Raw genomic sequence first — 24,532 nt, 5'->3', positions numbered from 1 at the left:
GGCTTTGGACCATCCTTGACTGCTTTCCCAAGCCACAAGCAGGGAATGGGAAGCGGGGCTGCTAGGATTAGAATCTGGCACCCATATGGGATCCTGGCATGTGCAAGGGGAAGAATTTAGCCACTAGGCTACTGCCCTGGGCCCAAGAAAAACATTAGTGCTGGTTTTGTTGTCACACCTCATACTTAAAAAGTTATAGCCTGGGGCCGAAGCAATGCTTCAACTGGCTAATACTCCACGTGCAAGCACCAGCATCCCATACGGGTGTCAATTTGTGTCCTGGCTGCTCCTCATCCCATCCAGCTCCCTACTTATGACATGGGAGATCAGTGGAGGTCGGCCCAAAACCTTAGATCCCCGCAACCACATTGGAGACCTGAAAGAAGTTCCTGGTTACTGGTTTCAGATTGGCTCAGCTCTGGTTGTTAAAGCCATTCGAGGAGTAAACAGCAGATGGAAGATCTTTCTCTGCATCTCCTTCTCTGAGAGGAGAGACAGAGAGGAAGATCGTCCATCTGCTGGTTCGCTCCTCAAGTGGCTGCAACAGCTGGACCTGAACCAATCCAAAGCCAGGAGCCAGGAGCTTTTTCCAGATCTCCCATGCCGGTGCAGGATCCCAAAGCTTTGGGTCATCCTCGATGGTCTCCACAGGCCACAGGCAAGGAGCTGGATGGGAAGCAGGGCTACTGGGACTTGAACCAGTACCCATATGGGATCCCAGTGCATGCAAGGCAAGGAGTTTAGCCACTAGGCTACCACACTGGCCCAGAATAAATAAATCTAAAAAAAGAAGAAGAAGAAGAAGTTATATCCATAAGGGTTGGTATTGTGGGGCAGGGGGCTGAGCTGAACCAACTGTGCCACCGGCTTCCCATCTGAGCTCTGCTTTGCATCCTGGATGCTCCACTTCCAGTGCAGCTTCCTGCTAATGCACCAGAAAGTTGCGAAGACATCAAAAGATGGCCCAGATGCTTGAGTCCCTGCCACCCACATAGAAGATTCAGATGGAGTTCCAGGCTTCTGTTTCCAGCTTGGCCTAACCCCAGCTATTTGTGGCCATTTGGGAAGTGAACCAATTGATAGAAAATTCAATTCTCTCTCTCCCTCCCTCCCTCCTTCCCTTCTTCCCTCTCTGAACTTCATCTTCCAAATGAATAAATAAAATCTTAGTTAATATGGGAAAGGCATTATTGTTAGGGTTTGGTAGTGCCCATGGTTTCAGGCCTCCTCTGGGGGTCTTGGGCTTTATATAGAATATCAGCTATTTGGGGCTAGTACTGTAGCACAGTGGATTAAGCTGTTTCCTGCAGTGCTGGCATCCATGTGGGCGCTAGTTCGAGTCCCAGATGCTTCACTTCCCATTCATCTTATAATGCACCTGGGAAAGCAGCAGTATTCCATGTGGGAGACCTGGCTGAAACTCCTGGCTTCAGCTTGTTCCAGCTCCAGCTGATACATCCATCTGGGGAGTGAACCAGCACCTAGGAAAACCTTTCTCTCTATTGTTTCTCCCACTCTGTCTGTCACGATGACATTCAAATCAGTCAATCTTAATATCTGAGTGAAGTGACTCGCGCTAACTGGGACACACACCCTTCCAGCTTCTCATGCATGATCAGCATGGAGAATGCTAAGCCTCAGATGGCCACAAAAGCATTTTTTCTCTTTGTCCCCTCCTTGGTTCTCGAGGTACCTGCCAGCTATACCCCAGGCAGCAGAACACATCCTGACCCATGGTCACCTACAGACTCCCTCTGAATTTCCCTGGTGTGTCCCACAAGCTTCCTCTAGAGAGGAGCAGGTGCACTCAGCCTTAGCCTTCCCGGGTCTCCTGCTCTACCCAGGTGCAGCGTGGCTTTCCAAGATGGCCCCGGATAAAAAGCGCACCACCTTGGCACACCGCTGCTTCAGGAGCATTGGGCCCCTACTCCACAGGGCCCTTCTACCAAGGTTTTCCTCTCTCTCTCTCTCCTGATCCGTGTCCACTTCTGGTACTTCCTGCCCTCAATACCATTCTGTCCCTTTAAACATAGGGAGGGCTGGCAGATTGCCCGGGAAACAGCCCCAGCGCATCAGCCATGGCTGAATCACCAGGCATGCTCCCTGAAGGATGGCCCCAGAGGCCCCCACCACAGGCAGGGACACCTCATGGGCCCTCCCTGAAGCCATGTGCTTTCCACACGCCCTCCTGGCTGCCTGTCCCCAGATGGCAAAACTGAGGCTCAAAACCATTGCCTGTGGAAGGGTGAGGTAGAAATCCTGGACTTCTGGCTTCAGAAGCAGTACGGTGGGTGTTTCTGCGAGGAATATTCTTGCCAAGAGCCCACTTGTTTCTTCCCAGGGAGACTGTGTCTTTGAGGCTTAGTAGTCCTTTCAGACTAGAGCTCAGTGGTTTGTGTCCGCCTTAAACTGCATCTTGATCTCCTCAAGTCCAAGTTCAGGGCTGAGTGCTGGAAGCTTGAAAATTGCCGGGAGCTAATGGCCAGATTCTTAAAGTATGTCTGTGCTGTGGTGTCAAATCAGAAGTCAAAGGTAGGGCCCAACGCCACAGCCTATGGCCGAGTCTTTGCTTTGCACGCACCAGGATCCCATATGAGCACTGGTTCATGTCGCAACTGTTCCACTTGCCGCCCTGGGACCCTGCACTCAAGCGGGAGACCTGGAGAAAGGTCCTGGCTCCTGGCTTTGGATCAACGCAGCTCTGGTCATTGCTGGGGAGTGAACCAGCAAACGGAAGATCTTCCTCCTCCCCTCCTCTCTGTATGTCTCTTTCCAATAAAAATAAATAAATCTTAAAAAAATTCCTCATCTCAAATACATAAAGCATGAAATGTTACAGGTTTGTTTGAGGAGAAAAATCAAACAATATATGCCCATGCTTTGTACAGTGCCTTCTAGAATGTTCCAGTGATGTCCCTATCAGAGACTCAGCATAGGGTCAGGGAGGCTGATCTTCTCTGAGTGGCACTGATGTCTAATGCTGTGGTCACCCAAGAAGCCACGTGGCTTCCCAACAGTGACCTCCACATCCCAGGACTGAAGAGTTGGAGCTGAGAGCTGTTTACTCTTCTGTTGGGAAAGAGACCGATGAAAAAGAGGTGTTGGGCGCAGTGGTTAAGTCACCACTTTGAATGGCTCCATCCTGTACTGGAGTACATGGGTTCAAGTCCCAGCTCTCCTGTTAATGCCAGCTTCCTGCTAACGTGTATCCCAAGGGGGCATTCAATGATGGCTCAGATACTTGAGTCCCTGCCACTGTCATGGGAGAACTGGCCTGCATTCCCAGCTGGGGGCATTGACCTGGCTCGCCCAGCCCTGGCTCTGTTGTATTTGGGGAAATAAGCCAGCAGATGAGAGATGATTCTCCCTTGTCTAGCTCTCTTGTCTCTCTACCTTTCAAATAAAATTTTAAAATAATTGTTTTAATTTGCAAGAAAAAGGAAGAAAAATTAATTTTCTCTAACCTCTGGCTTCCTCCACCCCTTCTCTTTTCCTTGTTGTGAGTAGGATTGCTGTTTAAATTCTTTTTTAATTAGAAAAAAAGAAAACTCTGGTATTCTGGGTGATGGAACATAATATTTAGACGTATTGAGCTGGCAGTTGATGAGTGTGTTGTCAACACACCGTCACCACAAATCAAGTGTTCGGGGTTGGTCGGGAAGAGATGTGGATGTAAATGTGTGTGTCGCATGCATACATGGGTGATTTAGGGTGACTGGGGAAGGGCCCAGTGACCCTTAGAAAAGCAGCTCTGGCGAGGTGAGCCACAGGAGAGGGTCAGGCCACGAAGGGGAAGCTGTTTCCATTGAGGACTGAGCTCATGATGATTGGCTATCGCGATCAGCAGCTGTCCCCTCCCCCATGGCCACCTTCCCCGGTGGCTGCCATGTAACGTGCTGACGCTACAAGCAGAGGTAAGTGAGACACCGCTTCAGGGGGGTCCTAGTTGGAGTGAGAAGACAAGAAAGATGGCTCCAGTAAGCTTTGAAATGGCATGAGAAAGATGGACAGACTGAGTCCCAAGCCTGTCCTCATGTGTTCCCTGAGTCTCCCACCTCCTCGTGCCCGTCTTCACTTAGCACATCACTGTGACCAAGCCTCTCCCAGCCTCAGAGCCGTACGCGCCGCCAACTCCGTGGCACCTCTTGCTGTAGGTCCCTGCATGCACTTGTGCTTTCCCTGTGCTCCAGCCTTCCTCCATGTGAACCTGACCCCTAAGCATCATGTTGGTCGTCTCCTTCCGCCCCAGTACCTGTTCCATCACTGGGAACCTGCTCACCCTCTATCAACACCCTCCTCCCAGCCACCCGGCCTGGACCAAGTCGCCGCTTGACCTGGCTCAGCCTCATCCTTTGACCCATGGGTCAGATCCAGGCACTACCCAATGTTGCATGACCCCTGAACTATAGCTGTGTCTCTACTGATGATTGTTGGGTGATATGGGAACCCTGCTTTGAAACCCCTGTTAACTGAAATGCTCTCCCTCCTCCAAGCCAACTCCATTTTCTCATTTATGAATCTGAAATACAAATGACTATGCTCCATTGTTATTCTTAGTCTGTCTTGAGGTTCTTCCAAGAATTGTAGAAATGTTTTTCTCTCATTAAATGAGCATCTACATAGTGCTCTATTCTGCCTCTTGGCTGCAGCGCCTTGGAGATGTACTATCTAGCCAGCAGCAAAAAAAATCTCTGCTGAGCCCTGGTCTATGCCTGGTGGTCAGATCTGTCTCCCAAGCTTGTGCATGCACACTCAAACACACACACACACACACACACACACACACACACACACAGCTCAAGACACTTCAGGGGCTCCCTGGCACTCTTGGGACCCTCAGCAACTGAGGTGGTCTGGCTCCTGCGCCCCTCCAGGTCCATCACTGGGTTCCTGTCCCTCCACCTGACCTTCTTGTAGCTGCTTGGGTCTGTGTTCTCATCTGGTGCAGGGCTTTTGCCTCTACCTCCTACACCAGCTGTGACTCGGAATCTTTCCTGCCTCTTTCCCCCCTCTGCTAGCATGAAGGTGTGCTTAGTGGGTGACAGAAGGTGCTGAGGGAGGTGTTTGTACTTGCCATTTTCTCGGTGAAAGGATTCAGGGTCATCAGCTAGGACCAGGGTCTTCAGGTCTTGAAATTGCGCCCTTTCTACCAGCAGAGGGCTCCACCACAGCCCGGAAGAGTTGGGCTCCAGCTGGGGTTGCCATCCTAGGCCTCCAGATAAACCTGCTTTTCTGCATCCATTCCAAAAAGTGTGGCCTTGTCAGGAGTCCTCCCTTTTGGAAGAAAGAGGCCTATTCCCTTAAAATCAAACAAAAATATTAAAATGCTGTACCCACCCTACCCCAGCCCGCAGCTCTGCCTTGTGCTGGGACCCAGCCCTCTATCCCCAAGGAGGCACCTGCTGCTGCTGGAAGTGCAGAAGGAGCAGCGGGGAGAGAGGAGCATCCATGACTAAGAGTGGGCCAGACACATCCTCACACAGGGAGGCTCCCTCTGGGCACGCCCCCTGCCCCCTAGGTGACAACTAACCTCCCCACAGCTCACTGACCAGCACTCCCCAGACAGAGCACCCATTCCCTGAGGCATAATCCAACCAAATAAACATCACCTGGGAGAGAATACAATGGCACTTCCAGAGGCTTATGAGAAAATAGGAAAGCTTCCATCTGCTGATTCACTGTCCAAAGGTCTGCAACACCAAGGCTGCCCAGGCTGATGTCAGGAATCTGGAACTCTCGCTGGGTATTCCACACAGGTGCCAGAGGCCAAGTACTTGGGCCACCGTCTGTGACTTTGCTCTGCACATCAGCTGGAAGTTGGATTGCAAATAGAACAGCAAGAACTCAGGCTGGCACTCCAGTATAGGATGCTAGTGTCACAAATAGCTACTTTACCCACTGCACCACATCGCCACCCCCTTGCTGTTCCTTTCAATGGCAGCATTGTGAGTTCATTCTAGAATCCCTCTTCTGTCAGTCCCTTATGGTGGGCATTTGGGTTGTTGTCAGCCTTTGGCTAGTCAAAGTATACTACAGTGTATACAGTTGTCTCCGCGTTGTCTACACTGTCTGCACGTGTCGTTTGTTACGAGCTTCTACCTTGATCAAATTCCTGGAAAAACAATTTATGCAGAAGTTCAGGCTAGTCTAATTGACAGGCCAAAAGCCATCCCATTGCCAGTCCTCCTGGGTGCCGAGCCTGAAGAGATCCTCCCCGAGGCCCATGGAGTGCAGCTGGGACTGTGCGTTGCAGTGTCACTGGAAGGTTGACTAAGGCAGTGGAAAGGATGGACACACTTCCCATCTTATGAGTCTGCAGGAGGAACGGATGAGGTATGTGGCCCTGGCATGGCCTGGCATTGATGCCCAGAATTGCAGCCGTCAGTATCATTCTTCCCATGTGCTTAACAGCACTTCAACATCTCTATAGTTTGTATGTATTTGTTTTCATTTTGCATTCAAAAAGCTGACAGAGGGCCAAACACAGTAGCCTAACAGCTTAAGTTTAGCCTTACATGCACTAGGATCCCATATGGGTGCTGGTTCTAATCCCGGCAGCCCTGCTTCCCATCCAGCTCCCTGCTTGTGGCCTGGGAAAGCAGTCAAGGATAGCCCAAAGCCTTGGGACCCTTCACCCATGTGGGAGAACCAGAAGAGGCTTCGGATTGGCTCAGGTTTAGCCATTGTTGCCGCTTTGGGGAGTGAATCGGCAGATGGAAGATCATCCTCTCTGTCTCTCATCCTCTCTGTTTATCTTACTTTGCAATAAAAAATAAATAAATCTTTAAACAGACAAAAAAAAAAAAAGATGACAGATATCTTTTATCCACTGACTACCTTCCCCCGAGTGCCCCACAACAGTCAGATATGGACCAGGGGTCAGAGCCAGGAGCCCAGAACTCAGTCCAAATAGCGCCAGTGCTTGCTGCCTTTCAAGGTACAAATTAGCAGGAAGCTGGATTGGAAGTGGAAGAGCTGGGACTGTGCTGGCTCTGTGATACACCTCCTGTCTTGGCATACTAGCATTCTGTAACTCCAGCTCCAGATACCTGACTGCCCCCATCAGAAGTATCATGTCAGCTCATGGACATTGCCCTAGGGGTCTCCCCCACTCTCCCAACTGCAGCCCACACCTGTGGGGCCCGAGTGTGCCTGAGCAACAAGCTCTGTGCAAGCGTCCGGGCAGAGCTCTCAACCTTCCTTCTGGGGAAGGCGACTGTCATGCCTCGCTTTCAGCCACATGCAGGGATGTGTTTGACAACCTTGTTTGCTGCATTCCGTAAACACTGAGTCAAACTACCTTGGGCCAAACACTGTTCGTCTCCCCCTGGAAGAGAGAGACATGCGCACACAGAGCTATGGAGACACAGTTCTGATTCAGTGTAACATGGAGTCTAGATTTGAAAACTAGAATGCCCAAGGGTAGTGAGCTCGGGCAGTGGTGTTTCAATGAGCAGGATTGGCTGTCTGGCCTGTAAGGCCATCAGCTCGGCGGGCTTGGTCCTCATGCCCTCCCCTCTGCCTACAGGTTCCAAGGGTTCCAGTTCTGTGTTCTCAGTTCACCTGCAAGGGCCCCTGCTGGGTGCTGCAGCTCAGTCCTCTGTTCTCACAGCAGCTAATGGAAATAGCTCTGGAAAGAAATTGGGATGGGGAGATAATAGGATTCAATGACCAGTAGTATAGCTCTTTCTCTCTCAAGCCATGATTGGGGCTTTCCAAGAGGAAAGGCAAGAACCCAGAAAAGGCAAGACAATCTCTTTGTTCCCTAAGGCATCTCAACAGCCATCTGGTAGACCAAAGCCAACCTTGGGATCCCACCCAGCATCCATTAATAGCAGACAGCTTAAGAGGGGCCAGGGAGTGTAGGGTCATTTCATTTCCAACTTTGTAGCATTCAGTTGTACAAAACTTTTTTTTTTTTTTCATTTAATTTGAAAAGCAGAGAAACAGAGATCTTCCATCTGCTGGTTCACTCCCCAAATGCCTGCAACAGCTGGGGCTAGGTGACGCCCAAGTCAGGATCTTGCAGCTCAGGCTGGGTCTCCCATGTGGGTGGCAGGCACCCAAGTAGCTGAGCCATCTTCTGCTGCCTCCCACGGTGTGCGTGAGCAGAAAGCTGGGTTAGAAGCAGAGGAGCTGGGACAGGAACCACACTCTAAGATAGGGTGTGGGCATTTGAGGCAGCATGATAGCCATGGTACCGAATGCCCACCCCAGTCTTTGTTTGAAGTTACAGTTAAATCTTACAGTTGTTCTTATGCATAACACACCATGATCTGGAACCTGACCCTCCATGGACTCGCTCCTTCTCAGACATCATCCCCAGGCTTCCCTTGGCCTCGCCCCTCCTTGCGTTTCCCTCCATCTGAAAGGGCTCCATAAGATGCCACCAGGTCTGAGAGTCCCTGTGGATTGGAAACACTGACAGGCTGCAGGGCGTGGGCTCCGAGGTCTTGGAGCAGGTGCCTGCTAAGCACTCACATGGCCAGGCCAGATGGAAGGCACAGTTTGGGCCCAGGGACACAGGACCTGCAGGAAGGGATGGATGCCTGAGAGAGGCTCCCATTCTGTCAGGGCTTCTAGAAAGAGCAGGCCAGAACAGGATCCAAAGGGGGAGCCGGAGGAGTGACTGACTCAGGAAGTGCTGCTGGGAGGGCCTCCAGCCTCAGCTGCCAGAGGTCCCTGTAGTTTGTTTGTTGACTCCTAGAAGATCTTAGAACTTTGAGCCAAGAGGGGGCCTGGGGATTGCTTGTCTGAGCCCCCTTATCTTGTAAGACAAGAGCCTGGGCGCCTGTAGCGTTGCCCAGGATGTGGGTCTGTGTTGCTGCCGGTGTTTACAGAATCCCCCAGAATGGCACTGATGTCATAGTCTGGGGTGGCCTGGGCCTTCCGCAAGGGGTTTCCTGTCTGAAACCCACATGGGAGAGCCCAGGGAGAGCCGTGACACCCCGAACCCCAGAGCGCTGATGCAGTTAGTGCAGCAGGAGGCTTGCTGTCTTTGCTACCCATTAGCTGTTGTCTCAAAGGAAGCTGGTGGTTTCTCCCTGGATACCCACCCTTAGGACCCTTGGCGACCAAAGCATTTGGTTGTTTATACACACACAAACAGATGTCTTTGAAGACCACATACCAAAAGCCAACCTCACTGGAGTTTGGGAACTGAGCCCTTAAACCAATTGCATACTTGGACACCTGTGGGGCTGACACTGTCCCAGGTGTGTGTGACCAGGACATGGTGACTGAGGCCACTCCCCTCCCTGTGGGCCCCTGCACCGACACCTGCATGGAGGCTCTTGGCAGCCATGTGCCCAGGATGTTGGCTGTAGCTGTGGGTAATAGGAACAGAGCTCTTGGGATCTTGCATTTTCTTCGATTAGTAATTCATTCTGAGGCAGCAGGTGGGAGCAAAGAGCCCAAATCTCCCTACCTCTTCCCTCTAACTTCATTCCCCATGCTTCTTGGGGCTTTGGTGGATCAGCCTCCCATTCACTCAGCCCAGCCTGGCCCAACCCAGTCCGACCTGACCTTGCCTGCCTTCCCTTGCTATAGGATGTCACCTTGGCTATAGCTCTTTCTCTGGCTGTGGTCCCCAGTGCTGATTCAGAAGGCTCCTCAGCTCACATCCTCAGGACTTGAGTGCTAGCCCTGTACAGTTTCTCCCTGAGTCCCCCCAAAGCAAGCGTCTGCCCACTGCACCACTGCAGCCCTGGCTAGAATGACCCAACCCTCCTGCCAGGCCTGAGCCCTATAGCATGGCTCACACCCTGCAAGGCCAGTTGGTTGTCACCATTTCTGTCCCCTCTTTGACTCCCTGGGGTCTCTGGGAAGCTTATCTCCTGCAGACCCATGGCCTTCTAGACACAGGTTTTGGATTGACATCTCCCAGAGGAGAATCCTGGCCTGAAAGGGCCCCAGAGTGAGTTTGCCTGGAGGACTTTAGAGAGTGAGGCAGGGTGCTGACCAGTATCTCCCAGCTCTGAGATCCCTGGCTCATTCATCTGGAAGCTTCTGGAGGCCCTGCCCTGCTCTTTGTTCCTGACATCCTACAGGTTGTGCCCAGAGACCTGGGTTGTTGTACAGTATGGCTGAAATTGATGACTCCCTGCGTCCTGGCGGCACTCCCTTGGGAGCAGCCTGTGACACAGGATCCCCTAGCATACAGGTCTTTTTCAGGGGGGCAAAATGCACAGGTTGTTCATGGGTATCCCCTGCTGTCTTGTCTCTGCAGACCTCTGCTCTGGCAGCGGGGTCAGCTGGGGGGCGGGATGTGTGTCAGTCCCATCAGTTCCATGCGACCTCTTCCTCTGTGACCTGGAAGGGGAGATGAAAACCCTAGGAAGTCCCCTATGCTCTGTGCACGTGGGAGCCCTGAACAAGCCCCAGGTCTCTGCAGTGAGCACCAGTAAGGACAAAACCTTAATTTTGCATATCTGCGAGCCAATAAAAGATGAGGCAGGGAGTTGATGGGTTTTATTCAGATTTCCTCTAGACAATAAAATTTGCCTTGAGCATCAGGATGTATAAAACAATGCTCGAGGACACACAGTCTGCGGAACCAAAGGTTGGGCTCCGTTCTTGTATTCAGTGTCTTTCTGGCAGCTCCAAATTGGTGCTTGTGCCCAGCTCTTGCTCCAGGGTGGCTTGCAAATGTGCTTACGATGGGCCCAGTGCAGTGGTGTTTCAGGCTAAACTTCTGACCTTGGCGCTGGCACCCATTATGGACACTAGTTCATGTCCTGGCTGTTCCGTTTCTGATCTAGCTCCCTGCTTACGGCCTGGGAAAGCAACAGGGGATGGCCCCCAAGTCCTAGGGGCTTTATACGTATGTGGAAGACTCGGAAGAAACTCCTGGTCACTCCCCAAATGTCAAGCCTTTTGGGGAGTGACTATCAAATGGAAGATCTGTCTCTCACTCCCTCTGTCTGTAACTTTGACTTTTAAGTAAGAATAATCTTTAAGCAAGCAAACAAAAAAAGTACCCAAGAAATATAACAACAAGACCCATTCGGGCCATGGCTGCCTCCTATAGGAAGTCACCGCAGCCCCCACACCACGCCATGACAGCTCAAGAGAGAGAGGAGTAGCATTTGTCACTCATAAGGGGGAGGGGATAGTAAAGAGCTAGAAATGGCAGCCAGTCCAGGAGCCTCCCCAGCAGCAGGTGTGGGCACTCCCATAGCCCTTCCTGGTGACAGAAAGCAGATTCCATGAGCCAGGCTTCCTGCCAATTCCTAGGGCTTGCTGGGCCGACTACATCCCAGGGTGAGGCTGGTGGTGGCAGAAACACTCATGTGATAATGCCCAAAGGGAGCCTTGGGAATCTTCCCATTGCCACACACACCCCAGCTGGGGAGCAGCCCCAGGGCCATGAAGGGACAACAGCAATCCAGGCCTGGACATGGGGCAGGAGGTTCCAGCACTACCCTCCATTAGCACATCCCAACACCAGTAAAGAAATTACTGGATTATCACAGCCCCACCAGTTTTTTTAGAAGCCGAATCAGAAAGCCTTTAGGATGACAACATGGCTCAAAGGGAGACCACAGAACTACAAGGCCACATCTGAGAGGACCGCCCGTGGTTCCCACTGCACTTTGGGGATGGAGGGAGACCTGGAGTTAAAAGACTTCCAGAAGCCACAAACCAAGCCACTTGGAAAAACCCAAAAGTGGAGTTTGATGAAGCCATAAACCAAACCTCTTGGGAGGATGGTGTGTGCAGTCCCCCGAAAGACAGCCCCAGAGTGGGAGAGAAGAAAATTTCTTTGGTTTTTCTTCCTACAGCCAGCAGTGGTGGTCTGGCAGGCATGGGGTGTTATTCCTTCTGAACTGTAAGCAAACATGTCCTGCTGAAACCACGGCCAAAGTCAACTTCCTCTCCATCCTTCTCTCTGGTTCAAAGGATTGCCATTCCAACAGATAGCTCCACACAGGCTGGGCCTGTCTCCTGCTGTCCCAGGGTTGAGGCTGGGAGTGGCATTGGGGGTGAGGGAGGGCTTTGATGTTGTGGAGTAGGACTAAGCCAACCATGGCTTGGGCCAAGTCCAGCATACAACCTGGTTGTTAGGATGGATTTTTACCTTTGTAAATGGTGAAGAATCAAGACGAGCAGTGTTTTTTAACATGTAACGATTGCCTGAGATTCAAGTTGCCGTGTCCATAAACAAAGTTGTATTGCGACACATCCATGCCCGCTCATTTATGGATCGTTTACGGCTGATTACACAGCGTAGCAACGCCCAGTTGTAACTGTGACTGGATAGTGGCCCCATGCTCAAAGTACTAGCCTGCCCCAGACAGGAAGTGTTCCAACCCCACAACAGGAGGTGTCTGCTGTGTCTTCCATGAGCTACAACACTTCATACAACTGCCTGTCTGGCATCTAGGACCTTAGTAGAAGATAGAGGGTTGACAATGTGATGTGGCAACTAAGCTGCCACATGGGGCACCCAAATCTGACCCTCTATCAGACTGCCTGGTTCAAGTCCTGGCTTTTTATTATTGTGCACCTTGGGAAACAGCAAGTGATGGTCTGAGTCCTCAGGTCCCCGTCACCCACATAGGACCTGAATGGAGTTTCTGGCTCCTGGCTTCAGAATGGCGCATCCCCAGCTGTTGTGGCCATTTGTAGAGAGAAACAGCCAGTGGAAGATCTCTCTTTCTGGTTGCTTCTCTCTGTCTCTCTATCCCTCTCCCTCTCTCACTGTCATTCTTCTAAATACATAAAATAGCATAAACACTTTTAGAGAAAAGGAAATGTCTGTCCCTTGGCCTACACCAGGCATGGGAGCACAGGGTTGGTCATCTGAGGGATCAGGAGCATAGGAAGAGGAAGTCCCAGGCTGTCTGGGACCTATGTCAGGGACGGACAGGGTGGCCATGGAGACCTGCTTTGGGCATTTCTTTGTTAAAGCCTCTTGGGAATTCTGCAGTCCTGCTGTAAGGAAGAAGTGTAAAAGCAGCTCCATTCATGACTTGGTGAATGAAAAAAACTCCTGGCACCTGTTCCTTGTTAGGAAATTCTGTGTACAATGAACAATGAGCAAAACAGTCACCTTATTAGAAAACTAGTGAAGACTTCCGTCTTAGGGGTGGTCATCTAATGGTTCTATACGATTGCCTAACCCACCAAGAAAAGCAGTTTCTAGATTTTCAGTCTAAACAAGACTATTGGCAAGGTGCTGCAGCCTCAGCCTCACCCTGCTGTTGTGTAGAGAAGTATGCCAAGGAGTTTGCTGACATGACCAGGTGTCTCCAGGTGGATTTGCTCATGCAGGTTATCTCAGGAGGGATGCTGGGTGGCTGGGGGCTCCTAGGTGGGAGGAAAGCTTTTCATAGATTCTGTGTTTTTCTTTCTTTCTTTTCTTTAAACATTTATTTTATTTTTATTGGAAAATCAGATATACAGAGAGGAGGAGAGACGAGAGGAAGATCTTCCAGCCAATGATTCACTCCCCAAGTGGCTGCAACAGCTGGAGCTGAGCCGATCTGAAGCCAGGAGCCTCTTCCAGGTCTCCCACACGGGAGCAGGCTTTGGGCCGTCCTCAACTGCTTTCCCAGGCCACAAGGAGGGAGCTGGATGGGAAATGGGGCTGCTGGGATTAGAACCAGCGCGCATGTGGGATCCCAGCATATGAAAGATGAGGACTTTAGCTGCTAGGGTATTGTGCCGGACCTGGATTCTGTGTTTGTCATTTTACTGTAGTTTGTCACTTTATTTTCAAGCATTTGTGTGTAATATTTTTTGCATCCTTTTGAAACTTTGGAATTTTGAAGCATGACTGTAGTAACCTACCCAAGAAATATATAAAGGCAGTTTAAAATAGATAGCACGTGCTTCAGGGAAGTTCTTCTCCCAGACTGGCAGTGAACAAGTGAGTCTTGATCATCTGGTACAAACCAGGCTCCACTGGGACACAAACCAGTAGCCATATGGGATCCTGGTGCTTGCAAGGTGAGAATTTAACCATTGCACTGGGCCCGGAAGACTCTTTAAAACCCCAAATTCAGAGCTCCAACCCAGGCTCTGGGTAGAACTCAAGAATTAGTATTTGTAGCAAGTTCCCAGATGATGTTGATTTTGTTAACCCAGGAACCCTACTTTGGGAATCATTCCATCAAGGGTTCTGTCTGGGGGTGCTGTGCTTGTAATTAAACCACACCCCAGTCCAGGAAACAGCAATGAATAAAGAACAGGTTAGTCCAGCTGAGAAGGCAAAGTCGCCATTTGGGAAGACTTAAACAGTGAAAACAGCGAAAGTGAAGTGATCTGGCTTCCCTGCTTCCAGCCACAGGGCCATGGAGGAGAGGGGGAGGGGCTGAGATCACACAGCGTCCAGAGTTTGCAAGTTCAACAGTAATTATTCAGGAGCTGGAGGGAAGGATGACTCTGCATAAGGCTTTGGAGGAAGGTTGAGTAGAAGAGAGTTCTGAAATTAGCAGGCTCACTCCCACAGGATAACTCTATAGGGCATCATTGTAAAGCTCGCCACAATTTATCCCTGCCTTCACCACCCAGTTCCTGACATCAGCACCGTGCCCCAGGGCGGACCCCTGGAATTCCATTCCTGCTGCTCTCCACTTGCAGTTCCCATCCCTGAGGACCAAGGTGAGGTCTGACTATCCCTCTGTAAGAACTAAGATCCTGCCCGCGCTGTCCACTGTGTCTCTTTTCCTGCCTGTCTCTGCTCAAGAGAGACTGAGGTGTTGCTATCTAATGGTTTCTTTACTCATTGACTTATTCATTCTACAGATAATGTCCTTTGTGTAACAAAACATTGGGGGAGAAGGCTACACTGTGTTGGGCATTATAATTCCTGTTATTATGGGAATAGAATTAGAAGTAGCACCACATCTGACTCCTGTTTCAATAGATAAAATCTAATGATCAGGCAAGTGCCTTGGTGAAAGTACAATGACAGGGTCAGAAGAACGGTCCAAAAGGGAGGAATACGGCCTCATTAAAACATGTACAGGAGGGCCCGGTGCAATAGCGTAGTGGTTAAGGTCTTTGCCTTACACGCCCAGGATCCCATATGGGCGCCGGTTCTAATCCCAGCAGCCCTGCTTCCCATCCAGCTCCCTGCCTGTGGCTTGGGAAAGCAGTTGAGGACGGCTCAGAGCCTGCTCCCGCATGGGAGACTCGGAAGAAGTTCCTGGCTCCTGGCTTTGAATTGCCTCAGCTCTGGCCATTGCAGCCACTTGGGGAGTGAATCATCGGCTGGAAGTTCTTCCTCTCTGTCTCTCCTCTTCCCTGTATATATGACTTTCCAATAAAAATAAATAAATCTTTAAAAAAAAAAAGTATAAAGGAATCTGACACTGACCTGAGGGTCAGTCAAGGTGGACCTGCCGAGACCGTGTAGTCTGAGCTGAGATCCAAAAGGCAATTAGCCCTTAGTTAAATGAATAGGAGGCAGGGAGAAAAAGAGTCCTCTAACTTAGCGTGGCACAGGCAAAGGTCCTGGGGTAGAAAAGAGTATGGCAGAGTTGAAGAAATGAATTGGAAACAGCACCCAGTTTGTGGATGCCTTTGATGATGGCAGTGTTAACATGAAGAGAGCAGCTGATTGGGAGCTCAGGCCATCTGGGCTGGGGACAGACACTGGCATTCAGCAAAGAATGAGTGGTGGCTGAGGCTGTCAGGACAGAGGATGTGTGAAGAAAGGAGGCAGCATCCGCTTAGGTCATAAACCCCTGGAGGAGTGGAGTCTTTGAAGGAAGGAGAGTCGGTTCTGGTGAGCTGTGTAGGGTGTGCCTTCTCCTCTCCCTACTGAGATATCAGCTCTTGCTTAGGTCCACCTGGGTGCAGCCCATGCCTACTAAGTACGCACGTGTATCTGATGCACTTGGAGACATGTCTCGACACCATGCAGCTTCTGACTCAATGGATCTTAGCTGGACCTGAGAATCTACATTTCTAACCAGCTTCCGGATGGCAGAGACCCCGTCATGAGCATCCAGGGACATTCATGTCCTTGTTTTTGAAGCTCAGAACCTTCCCCGTGCTGCTCAGGGGCCCTGTGAGGGAAGGACTCATTCTTTTTTTTTTTTTTAAGATTTATTTATTTTTATTGGAAAATCATATATACAGAGAAAAGAGATAGAGAGGGAGATCTTCCATTTGCTGACTCACTCCCCAAGTGGTCACAATGGCTAGAACTGAGCAGATCTGAAGCCAGGAGCCACATGGGTGTAGGGTCCCAAAGCTTTGGACCATCCTTGACTGCTTTTCTAGGCCACAAGCAGGGAGCTGCATGGGAAGACGCTGCCAGGATTAGAAACAGTGTCCACATGGGGTAGCGACACATGCAAGGCAAGGACTCTAGCTGCTAGGCTACCACGCATGACCCAGGACTCATTCTTCATAAGCATCACTTCAAAATTCAGTCGTCTCTGCCATCCCTTGCTCCCCACTTCTGCTCGCCATCATCTGCCATGCTCCGTTTCCAGCGGAACTTTTCCATCTCTTCCTCTTGTGGTTCAGAAAGCCGCTGAGACCAGCTCAGAGGGAGAACGCTGCCTGCCAGGGTCACTAGGATTTTCTGCTTGAAATCTTCCCTAAAAGAATTTGGTCGGGCCCGGCGTGGTGGCGCAGTGGTTAAGGTCCTCGCCTTGCACGCCCGGGATCCCATATGGGCGCCGGTTCTAATCCCAGCAGCCCCGCTTCCCTTCCAGCTCCCTGCCTGTGGCCTGGGAAAGCAGTCGAGGACGGCCCAAAGCCTTGGGACCCTGCACCTGTGTGGGAGACCCAGAAGAGGCTCCTGGCTTCAGATCGGCATAGTATCAGCCGTTGCGCTCACTTGGGGAGTGAATCATCAGACGGAAGATCTTCTTCTCTGTCTCTCCTCTCTGTATATCTGCCTTTCCAATAAACAAAAATAATAATAATAAAAAAAAAGAATTTGGTCAAAAAAACAAGCAAACAAACCTTTGTCCCCTTCACCCATTTTTAAGTTTATATCCACATTTTTTTATCACACATTTGCAGAAGATGCAATTTCCAATATGGTACAAACATGGATATTTATGGGCCTGGCAGCGTGGCCTAGTAGCTAAGAGCCTCGTGTTGAATGCACCAGGATCCCATATGGTCGCCGGTTCTAATACCAGCAGCTCCACTTCCTCTCTATCTCTCCTCCTCTCTGTATATCTGACTTTGTAATAAAAATAAGAAAAAAATGGATATTCATAAGCCCAACGATGGCATCACTGTTTTAAATTTATCCAGTGGACTGTAAACATCATCACCATTTGATACCCACTATCGTCTGGTTTTGTTTTGATTTTTTTTTAATCATGAACACACTCTGGTTTAACAGTGTTCTTGAAATTTTATTCCCCTTTCACTTTCCCCATAGATATTGATCTGGCAAGCAAACCAGTATAGTTGATGGTACTTCAAAAAATTCAAGGAAAATTGGAATTAAAAGATGGGCTTATTTTGATGTGTAAGATATTTCAAAATCTAAAAAAAAGAAAAGATATTTCAAAATCTGTACATGTATGGCTGGGGGGGTCTTTAAAGAGCTCATGGGACATGTGTATTTTTAAAAATGCATGAATTTCAAAAATTCGTGCCTCTTTTTTTGAAACTTCCAGTTCTGTTCTGAAAATAAGCTCTTTGATGTCTCCATTGCCATATCTGTTCATCTTTGCTCTTTCTGTCTGGTGATATAATGATGCATATGGTTTGTCACATGTCCACCTTATCATGTCTTAGCATTGTGCCTTCTGCCAAGCAGGTGTCTAGTAATTATCTGCAGAACTGACAGGTTGATCAGTGCATCCCTGTATCCCTGTGGGTACCAGCATGTTGCTGGGTTTTCACTAGCAAGGTCCCAGAAGAACGGATGAGTTAATCAATGAACTAAACAACACATTAACAAATCAATGAGTTAATGAGCTTGAACAATGACTTGAAAGAGAGTTCAAGTCTCCTGTGAGGCTCAGCTTTGTAGAAAGGCTGTCAAGTGAGTGCAGTGAAGGGCACTGGCTATTTCTTATCAAATCTCCTGTTGCATAGTTAGCTCGGTAACTGGTCATGATAGATGTCATGACCCATCCCACGACATGAAGGTTGATCATCTCCTGTCTCCTTGTCTTGCAGGCGTGAGCCGTGTCTCCTCACCACGGCGGTGTGTGGTCCGTCCCCCAGCTCAGGTGAAGATGTAAACCCACACCCCACTGTGCGTATGAGTGGTACTGGCCAACAGGATCACCTGGCTCCAGCCACATTCCCAGACATGACAGCCGTGGAGTAGGGCGGACACTTCCTTGCAGCGTCTCAGGGTTTCAGGCCTTCTGGGTTTGCTCCATTTACCTTCTTATATGGTTTTGTGGCTGGACATTCACAAGCGAGGCCAACGCCATGGGGGATCAACAACTGTACAAGACCAACCATGTGGGCCAGGGTGGTGGTGAGAACCTTTTCTACCAACAGCCACCGCTTGGCGTCCCCAGCGGGCTGAACCACAACTATGGGAATTCAGTCCCAGGGAGCGGAATGGATGCCCCACAGGCCTCGCCCCTCTCCCCCCACTTCCCTCAAGATGTGAGAGATGGCCTGGGTTTACCTGTTGGCTCCAAAAACCTGGGCCAAATGGATACCTCAAGGCAGGGAGGATGGGGTGGTCACACGGGGCCTGGAAACCATGTCCAGCTACGTGGCAACCTGGCCAACTCAAATATGATGTGGGGGGCACCAGCCCAGGCCGAGCCCACCGAAAGCTACCAATATACTTACTCCCAGGCCAGCGAGATCCGCACCCAGAAGCTCACCAGCGGTGTCTTGCACAAGCTGGACTCTTTCACCCAGGTGTTTGCCAACCAAAACCTGAGAATTCAGGTCAACAATATGGCCCAGGTGCTGCACACCCAGTCGGCAGTAATGGATGGAGCCCCCGACAGCGCCCTCCGCCAGCTGCTCTCTCAGAAGCCCATGGAGCCCCCAGCACCGGCTATCTCTTCCCGCTATTCACAGGTGCCCCAGCAGCCTCACCCTGGTTTCACAGGTGGGCTGTCCAAACCAGCTCTTCAGGTCGGGCAGCACCCTCCCCCAGGGCACCTGTATTATGACTACCAGCAGCCACTGGCTCAGTTGCCAGGGCAGGGAGGACAAGCGTTGCAAGCCCCACAGATGTTGTCCCAGCACATGCCTCAGATGCAGCAGCACCAGTATTACCCACAACAGCCGCCACAGCAAGCTGGGCAGCAGCGGCTCTCCATGCAGGAAATGCAACAACAGCAACAACAACAGATTCGCCCCCCACAGCCGCCGCAGCAGCAACAGCAGCAGCTACAATTGCAGCCGCGGCAGGGTTCCATGCAGATACCTCAGTATTATCAACCCCAACCCATGATGCCGCACTTGCAAGAGCAGCAGCAGCAGCAGCAACAGATGCACCTGCAGCCTCCTTCTTATCACAGGGACCCTCACCAGTACACTCCGGAGCAGGCACATGCTGTCCAACTGATTCAGCTGGGCTCCATGCCCCAGTACTACTACCAAGAGTCCCAACAGCCCTACAGCCACCCTCTCTACCAGCAGAGCCACCTGCCTCAGCACCAGCAGCGGGAAGACGGTCAACTGAAGACGTTTTCTAGCGACAGGCAGGCACAGGCCATGCTGAGTTCTCACGGGGATCTGGGCCCTCCTGACACAGGAATGGGAGACTCAACTAGCTCAGACCTGCCTCGGGTCAGCAGTGCCCTCCCCCACCGACCGCTCCTGTCCCCCAGCGGGATGCACCTCAATAGCCTGGGGCCACAGCATCAGCAAGCGTCTCCCAGTGCCGTGTGGCCCCAGGTATTCTCATAGTGCAAGTTTCCCACCTTGCTTAGGGTCCTGCAGGGCCAGTGAGAACTGGTGTCATGCAGCGTCCGATCCTCTCTCCAGTCCCACCTACCTTCCTGCGAGCATTAACCTATGTGTGCCAGGAGCTAAGTCAGATACTTGCAGGAGGAAATTAATTTTCATCCAGTCCTTTGCCTGTGGAGCCTTTCATCTCAGTTAAGGAGATGACCAAAGTCTTATAGCATGTCCTCGGTGATTCATATAATGATCAAGACTTTGAGTCCAGTGCCAGGGGAACCAATCTGTAGAGGGTGTATCACCTGCATCAGGGTATTCCCATAAAATGGGTTCCCCTTTGGGACTATTATGACAACACTTCTCAAAGTCTATGGCTTAGCTGAGCAATTCCACAAAAGTCTTTAAGGATGTTGCTAAAGCAACAGTGGGGTCTCTGGATAAATGAACGTGAGATTCCTTCACGTGAAAGATATATGCCTACATTTTGTGAATCTCCAGGAGGGCATATGAACGTATGGCTGCAGAGGGGGAAATGTTATTGCCCCAGGGATCCAGATTGGGAAAGTAAATAAGCAACCTGGTCTCATGTAATCAGGACAGAAGGAAGCAGGGGAGACTAGCAGAGCAGAGATGCCCTTCGCCAGCATTCATTCAGGATTTGTTTATGGGAGTCTAGGCCAACAGAATATGTCTTCAGACCAGATGCAGCCATGGTTACTAACCATTGGTTAGTTTCTGAAAGTGTCTGCCCACAAAAGAGGCTCCCATATGCTGGACACTACTCATGCTTTGGCCTGTCCCAAGTGCTACCCTTACGTGACAACAGGGACTAAGGAGGAAGTGACTCCAAATAGTAACTGGTTTGGGTAGACAGAATTCTGATGGGGGTTGAAGGTTAGAGATGAACTTCCCCTTGACCTTATCTTTTCTGGGGCTCAGACCCCTGAGATCACAGAGTGCTTTTTTGAGTATAAGGATGACATGACATGGCCCCAGAAGGAAAGAAGGGAAGGAGGGAATGAGAAAGGAAGAATTCCAGCAGGCGCTCTCCTGGCCTGATGCTGGCTCATCCAGCTCTGTTCTCTGTCCCCTAAGGGAAGGGAACCTGTTTCTGTCCCTGGGGAGGGAGGGACAAGAAGGAATGAGGTGAGGGTGCATCCAGGCATGTGGCTGGCAGCATCTCCAGGAACAGGACTGTGGTCCCAGGTTAGGGAACAACTAAAGAGAAGAAGTTGGGTGCAGGAGAGCAAAGAGGCGTTTGGCCAAGAACAGGGTCAGAGGGAGCTGGAGGGCAGGAAGAGCCCCTCCAGGGGGACCATGGTGTATCTGCCTTCAGAAACACATCTGTTTCTCTTTCTCTCTTTCGGTGTCCTGTTTGGCTCATAATTAGATGCACCTCCCTGACGGGCGAGCCCAACCAGCATCCCCTGAGTCAAGGTAGGATCTGTGGAAATGCTTTGGTATTTGGGGAAATTGGGAGGTGTTCCTGGGCTGTATCTCATGATTCGTTTTTAAATTCAAGGACAGTTTCTCACTGAGGTCAAGGTGAATATTACTGTTGGGTTTGAGTGCTTCACTGTGTGAAGCTAAGGACTAAGGACTTCCTAAAGTTCATGGGAGATGGAATGAAAAGTGAAGTTTAGCAGGATAGGGCTTTGTTTAGCCCAGCAGTTAGGCTCCAGGTAATACACATATATCCCACGTGAGAGTACCCAGTTCAGGTCCCAGCTCCTGCTGATGCCAACCTCTGGTTAATGCAGACCCTGGGGGACAACTGATGATGGGTGAATCACAGAATTGGGTTCCTCCAAGTCACCCATATGGGAGACTTCCACTGAGTTACTGGCTTGTGGCTTCAGTCTGGCTAAGATCTAGTCCTTGCGGGCTTTCAAGAAATGAACCAGAACGTAGAAGCACTCTTTCCCTTCCTTTCTCTTGCTCTCAAAATCAGCAAAATATTAAAAATTAAACTTACCCAAAAAAAGTTTGCTTTGGGTGCAAAAACTTTCAGAATCCATATGTGGTGTTGCTTTTTTTTTTTTTTTTGAACCTTAGTGATATATCTGTCCCGTGACCTTTTGAAGACCCCTCTTTAGTATGTGTACTAAAAGAACCCAGTGAGATTAGATGTGATTGCCATATGCTTATATAGAGACCACTCCGTCATTGTAAGCTATTATGATCATTTCACAACTGAGAAAACTAAGGCTTAAACTGTAGCTTAAGGCTACATGTCAAAAAAAATATATAGCAATGGGTTTGGGTGTGCCTATGCCCACTGTGTGTCACGTAGAGACTATTCACAGCAGGGAATGGTACAGACCTGCTTCCTCCCCTCATGGGCATGGCGGCAGTGTCAGCCTCTGAAATGTGCAACTTGGGGGGGCTGCGTTCCTGTCTCAAGGGAAGGCTGCTGGTGGTAGCTGGCCCCAAAATGGAACTAAGCTATCAGAGGGAAAGAAAGCTGTAGGCCTGGAATAAAGGGGATGTTTTGTCCCATTCAGGTATGACGACAAGTCCTTTCCCCCCTCAGTGCCTCAGTTTTCATCATCTGTAAAGTGGGCATTGTTCTCCAAAGGGTATTAGGATGCTATAAGTAGGGAATGGATTAGAGAGCAGTAGATGAATACAACGGGCTCGTGGTGGGTGTGACTTCTTGCTTCTTTTCCAACATGTGTATCTTCTCCCTTTGGCCCTCCTTGTAAACAGTGGCCAAGCCAAAGGAGTGTTTGGGGAGCAGTTTGATGCCAAGAACAAGCTGTGCCCCATCTGCCTAAAGGAGTTCAAGAGCCTGCCTGCCCTGAATGGCCACATGCGGTCCCACGGGGGGATGAGGGCCTCCCCCAGCCTCAAACAGGTGAGTCGGCGCCCATCCCCGGTCCTCCCTGCAGGCCGTGTGCTGCTTGCTTTGCTTTGCTGAGACAGTGAGGTGAGCCCCATGGGCATACCTGAAGAGCCACACTCCTCCCAGACAGAGCAGCTAAGCTTTGCTGCTGGGAGCCAACCAGGTGAAGCCGCCCCCTGGCTTTAAGCACAAAGATAAGTGTTCCCTGTGCCTCTGTCTCACAGAGAAGACAGCAGAGGAAAACATGTAGACGCAGGAATATTTTCCTTCTGCTGCCTGAAGCACCCAAGACCAGGACTGCTTCCAGATCAGTAGCCTGTGGCCATGGAGGGCTAAGGGAAGCATCAGGCTTTGGGCCAGAATTTTCCATCCAACAGTACAGTGGGTGTCTGGCTCTGGCAGCCAAAGACCCTTAACTACCGTCTGTGTTATCCAGGTAGCAAGCTACTCATGAGTTGCAGAGTTTGAGAAAAATTCAAAGACCATTCTTTATCTTAACTGAAAGCTTTGGGATTCACTCTATTCACCAAAGATTTTCTCCTGCTCGGAACATTTTCTTCTACTCAGATCACTCCATCTCTTCAACCCCTTTGTCTTTTTTAAAGTAACATGTTTCTGCGTTTTCAATGTGGTTTCCTAACCTAAATAAAACCCAAGATGCAATGCCGACTTCCACTTGACAGATGCATCAACTGAGGGGTCTACAAAAAAGATTTTTTTTTTTGTCAATTACAAATCCATGTCCTTTTCGTTAAAAGCAGCGACAGCCACTCCCAAACTCTGATATTTTAATATACACATGATCCATGGTCAAGGTTGTTTAGAGTGCATGGCCCTGTCTGCTGCCAGCTGGCATCTCTCAAGCCCAGGAAAAAGCAAAGTGCATCCCTCCCTTGGGAGAGCTGCTGCCAGTCCAGGATCAAAGCCTTTATTGTCTGTGTAGGAGGAAGGAGAGAAGGCCCCGCCGCCAGCGCCACAGCCTCCGCCTCTGCCTCCTCAGCCCCAGCCGCCCCAGCCGCCACTGCCACCTCCTCCACCTCCGCCTCCGCCTCCACCCGCACCTGCACCGCCGCAGCTTCCTCCCGAGGCCGAAAGCCTCACACCTATGGTCATGCCCGTGTCTGTCCCTGTCAAGCTTCTCCCGCCCAAGCACAGCTCTCAGGGGTTCGCCAACAGCGTCGCTGCCGCCCCCGCCGCCGCCCGAGACCTGCCGGCCAGCTCCGTGTCCGACGAAGACATGCCCGTGCTCGTGAGGATGACCCTCTCTCCCCCACACTCCCCCCCAGGGGCTGCCCCCCGCACGCCTGCTGTGAGTTGCTGCTCCACCCCACCTTGCTAGGCTGGGACATTCCTTTGCTTTCCTGGAGATGGGATCGGCTCTGCCAGAGTCACAGCCTGCCTGCAGTGGGAACTCCATTTAGCCATTAAACACCTGTCACTCTTTCAGGCCAATGGTCTGGCTTACATCTGGAAAGAGAGGACCTGACAGTGCCCTCAGCTGCAAGTCTACGGAGGTGATGACTCACCTATCTGGCAGTCACCACCCCAACCAGACCACCTATTAAACACAGAAGTCCTTTTGCACCAGATAATACAGAGCTGCAGCCCAGGACCCTGCCCTTTCCCCCCAAATCCAGCAACCACCCAGCTAACCCCTGGGACAACAGGGCCTCCAGGCAGTAGCCTCAGCATCCATGCTGATGACCAGCCTCATCAGGCTGCTTAACATTCTCAACGTGCATCTGCTTAAATACCCAGGAGCATCTAATTCCTGGGTAGTTCTACATCAACCCATCCCCAATCCCAGGAAAGCAAAGAGATCTGTGTCTCTCACTGTGACGTTCTCTCTCCAATTTTCAGCACTCACCCAAGCAG

The 24,532-nt window shown here is 50.6% G+C and overlaps 1 protein-coding gene across 2 annotated transcripts in view; it reads left to right on the top strand.

Annotated features, from left to right (window-relative positions):
- The window catches only part of TRERF1 (transcriptional regulating factor 1), a 198,435-nt gene that overhangs the window by 144,437 nt on the left and 29,466 nt on the right, over positions 1-24,532 (top strand). For both annotated transcript variants that reach the window (XM_040983370.1, XM_040983371.1), the window contains exons 5-9: positions 18,109-19,806; positions 21,203-21,249; positions 22,522-22,669; positions 23,601-23,627; positions 23,664-23,906. In XM_040983370.1, coding sequence (XP_040839304.1) covers positions 18,370-19,806; positions 21,203-21,249; positions 22,522-22,669; positions 23,601-23,627; positions 23,664-23,906 — 1,902 coding nt within the window. In that variant the 5' untranslated portion in view covers positions 18,109-18,369. The remainder of the gene's footprint in view (positions 1-18,108; positions 19,807-21,202; positions 21,250-22,521; positions 22,670-23,600; positions 23,628-23,663; positions 23,907-24,532) is intronic.

This window comes from Ochotona curzoniae, unplaced genomic scaffold (assembly GCF_017591425.1).
Source record: "Ochotona curzoniae isolate NIBS_2020 unplaced genomic scaffold, NIBS_Ocur_1.0 contig_3819, whole genome shotgun sequence".
Lineage (NCBI taxonomy): Eukaryota > Metazoa > Chordata > Mammalia > Lagomorpha > Ochotonidae > Ochotona > Ochotona curzoniae.
This window is presented reverse-complemented; position numbering and strand designations above follow the sequence as displayed.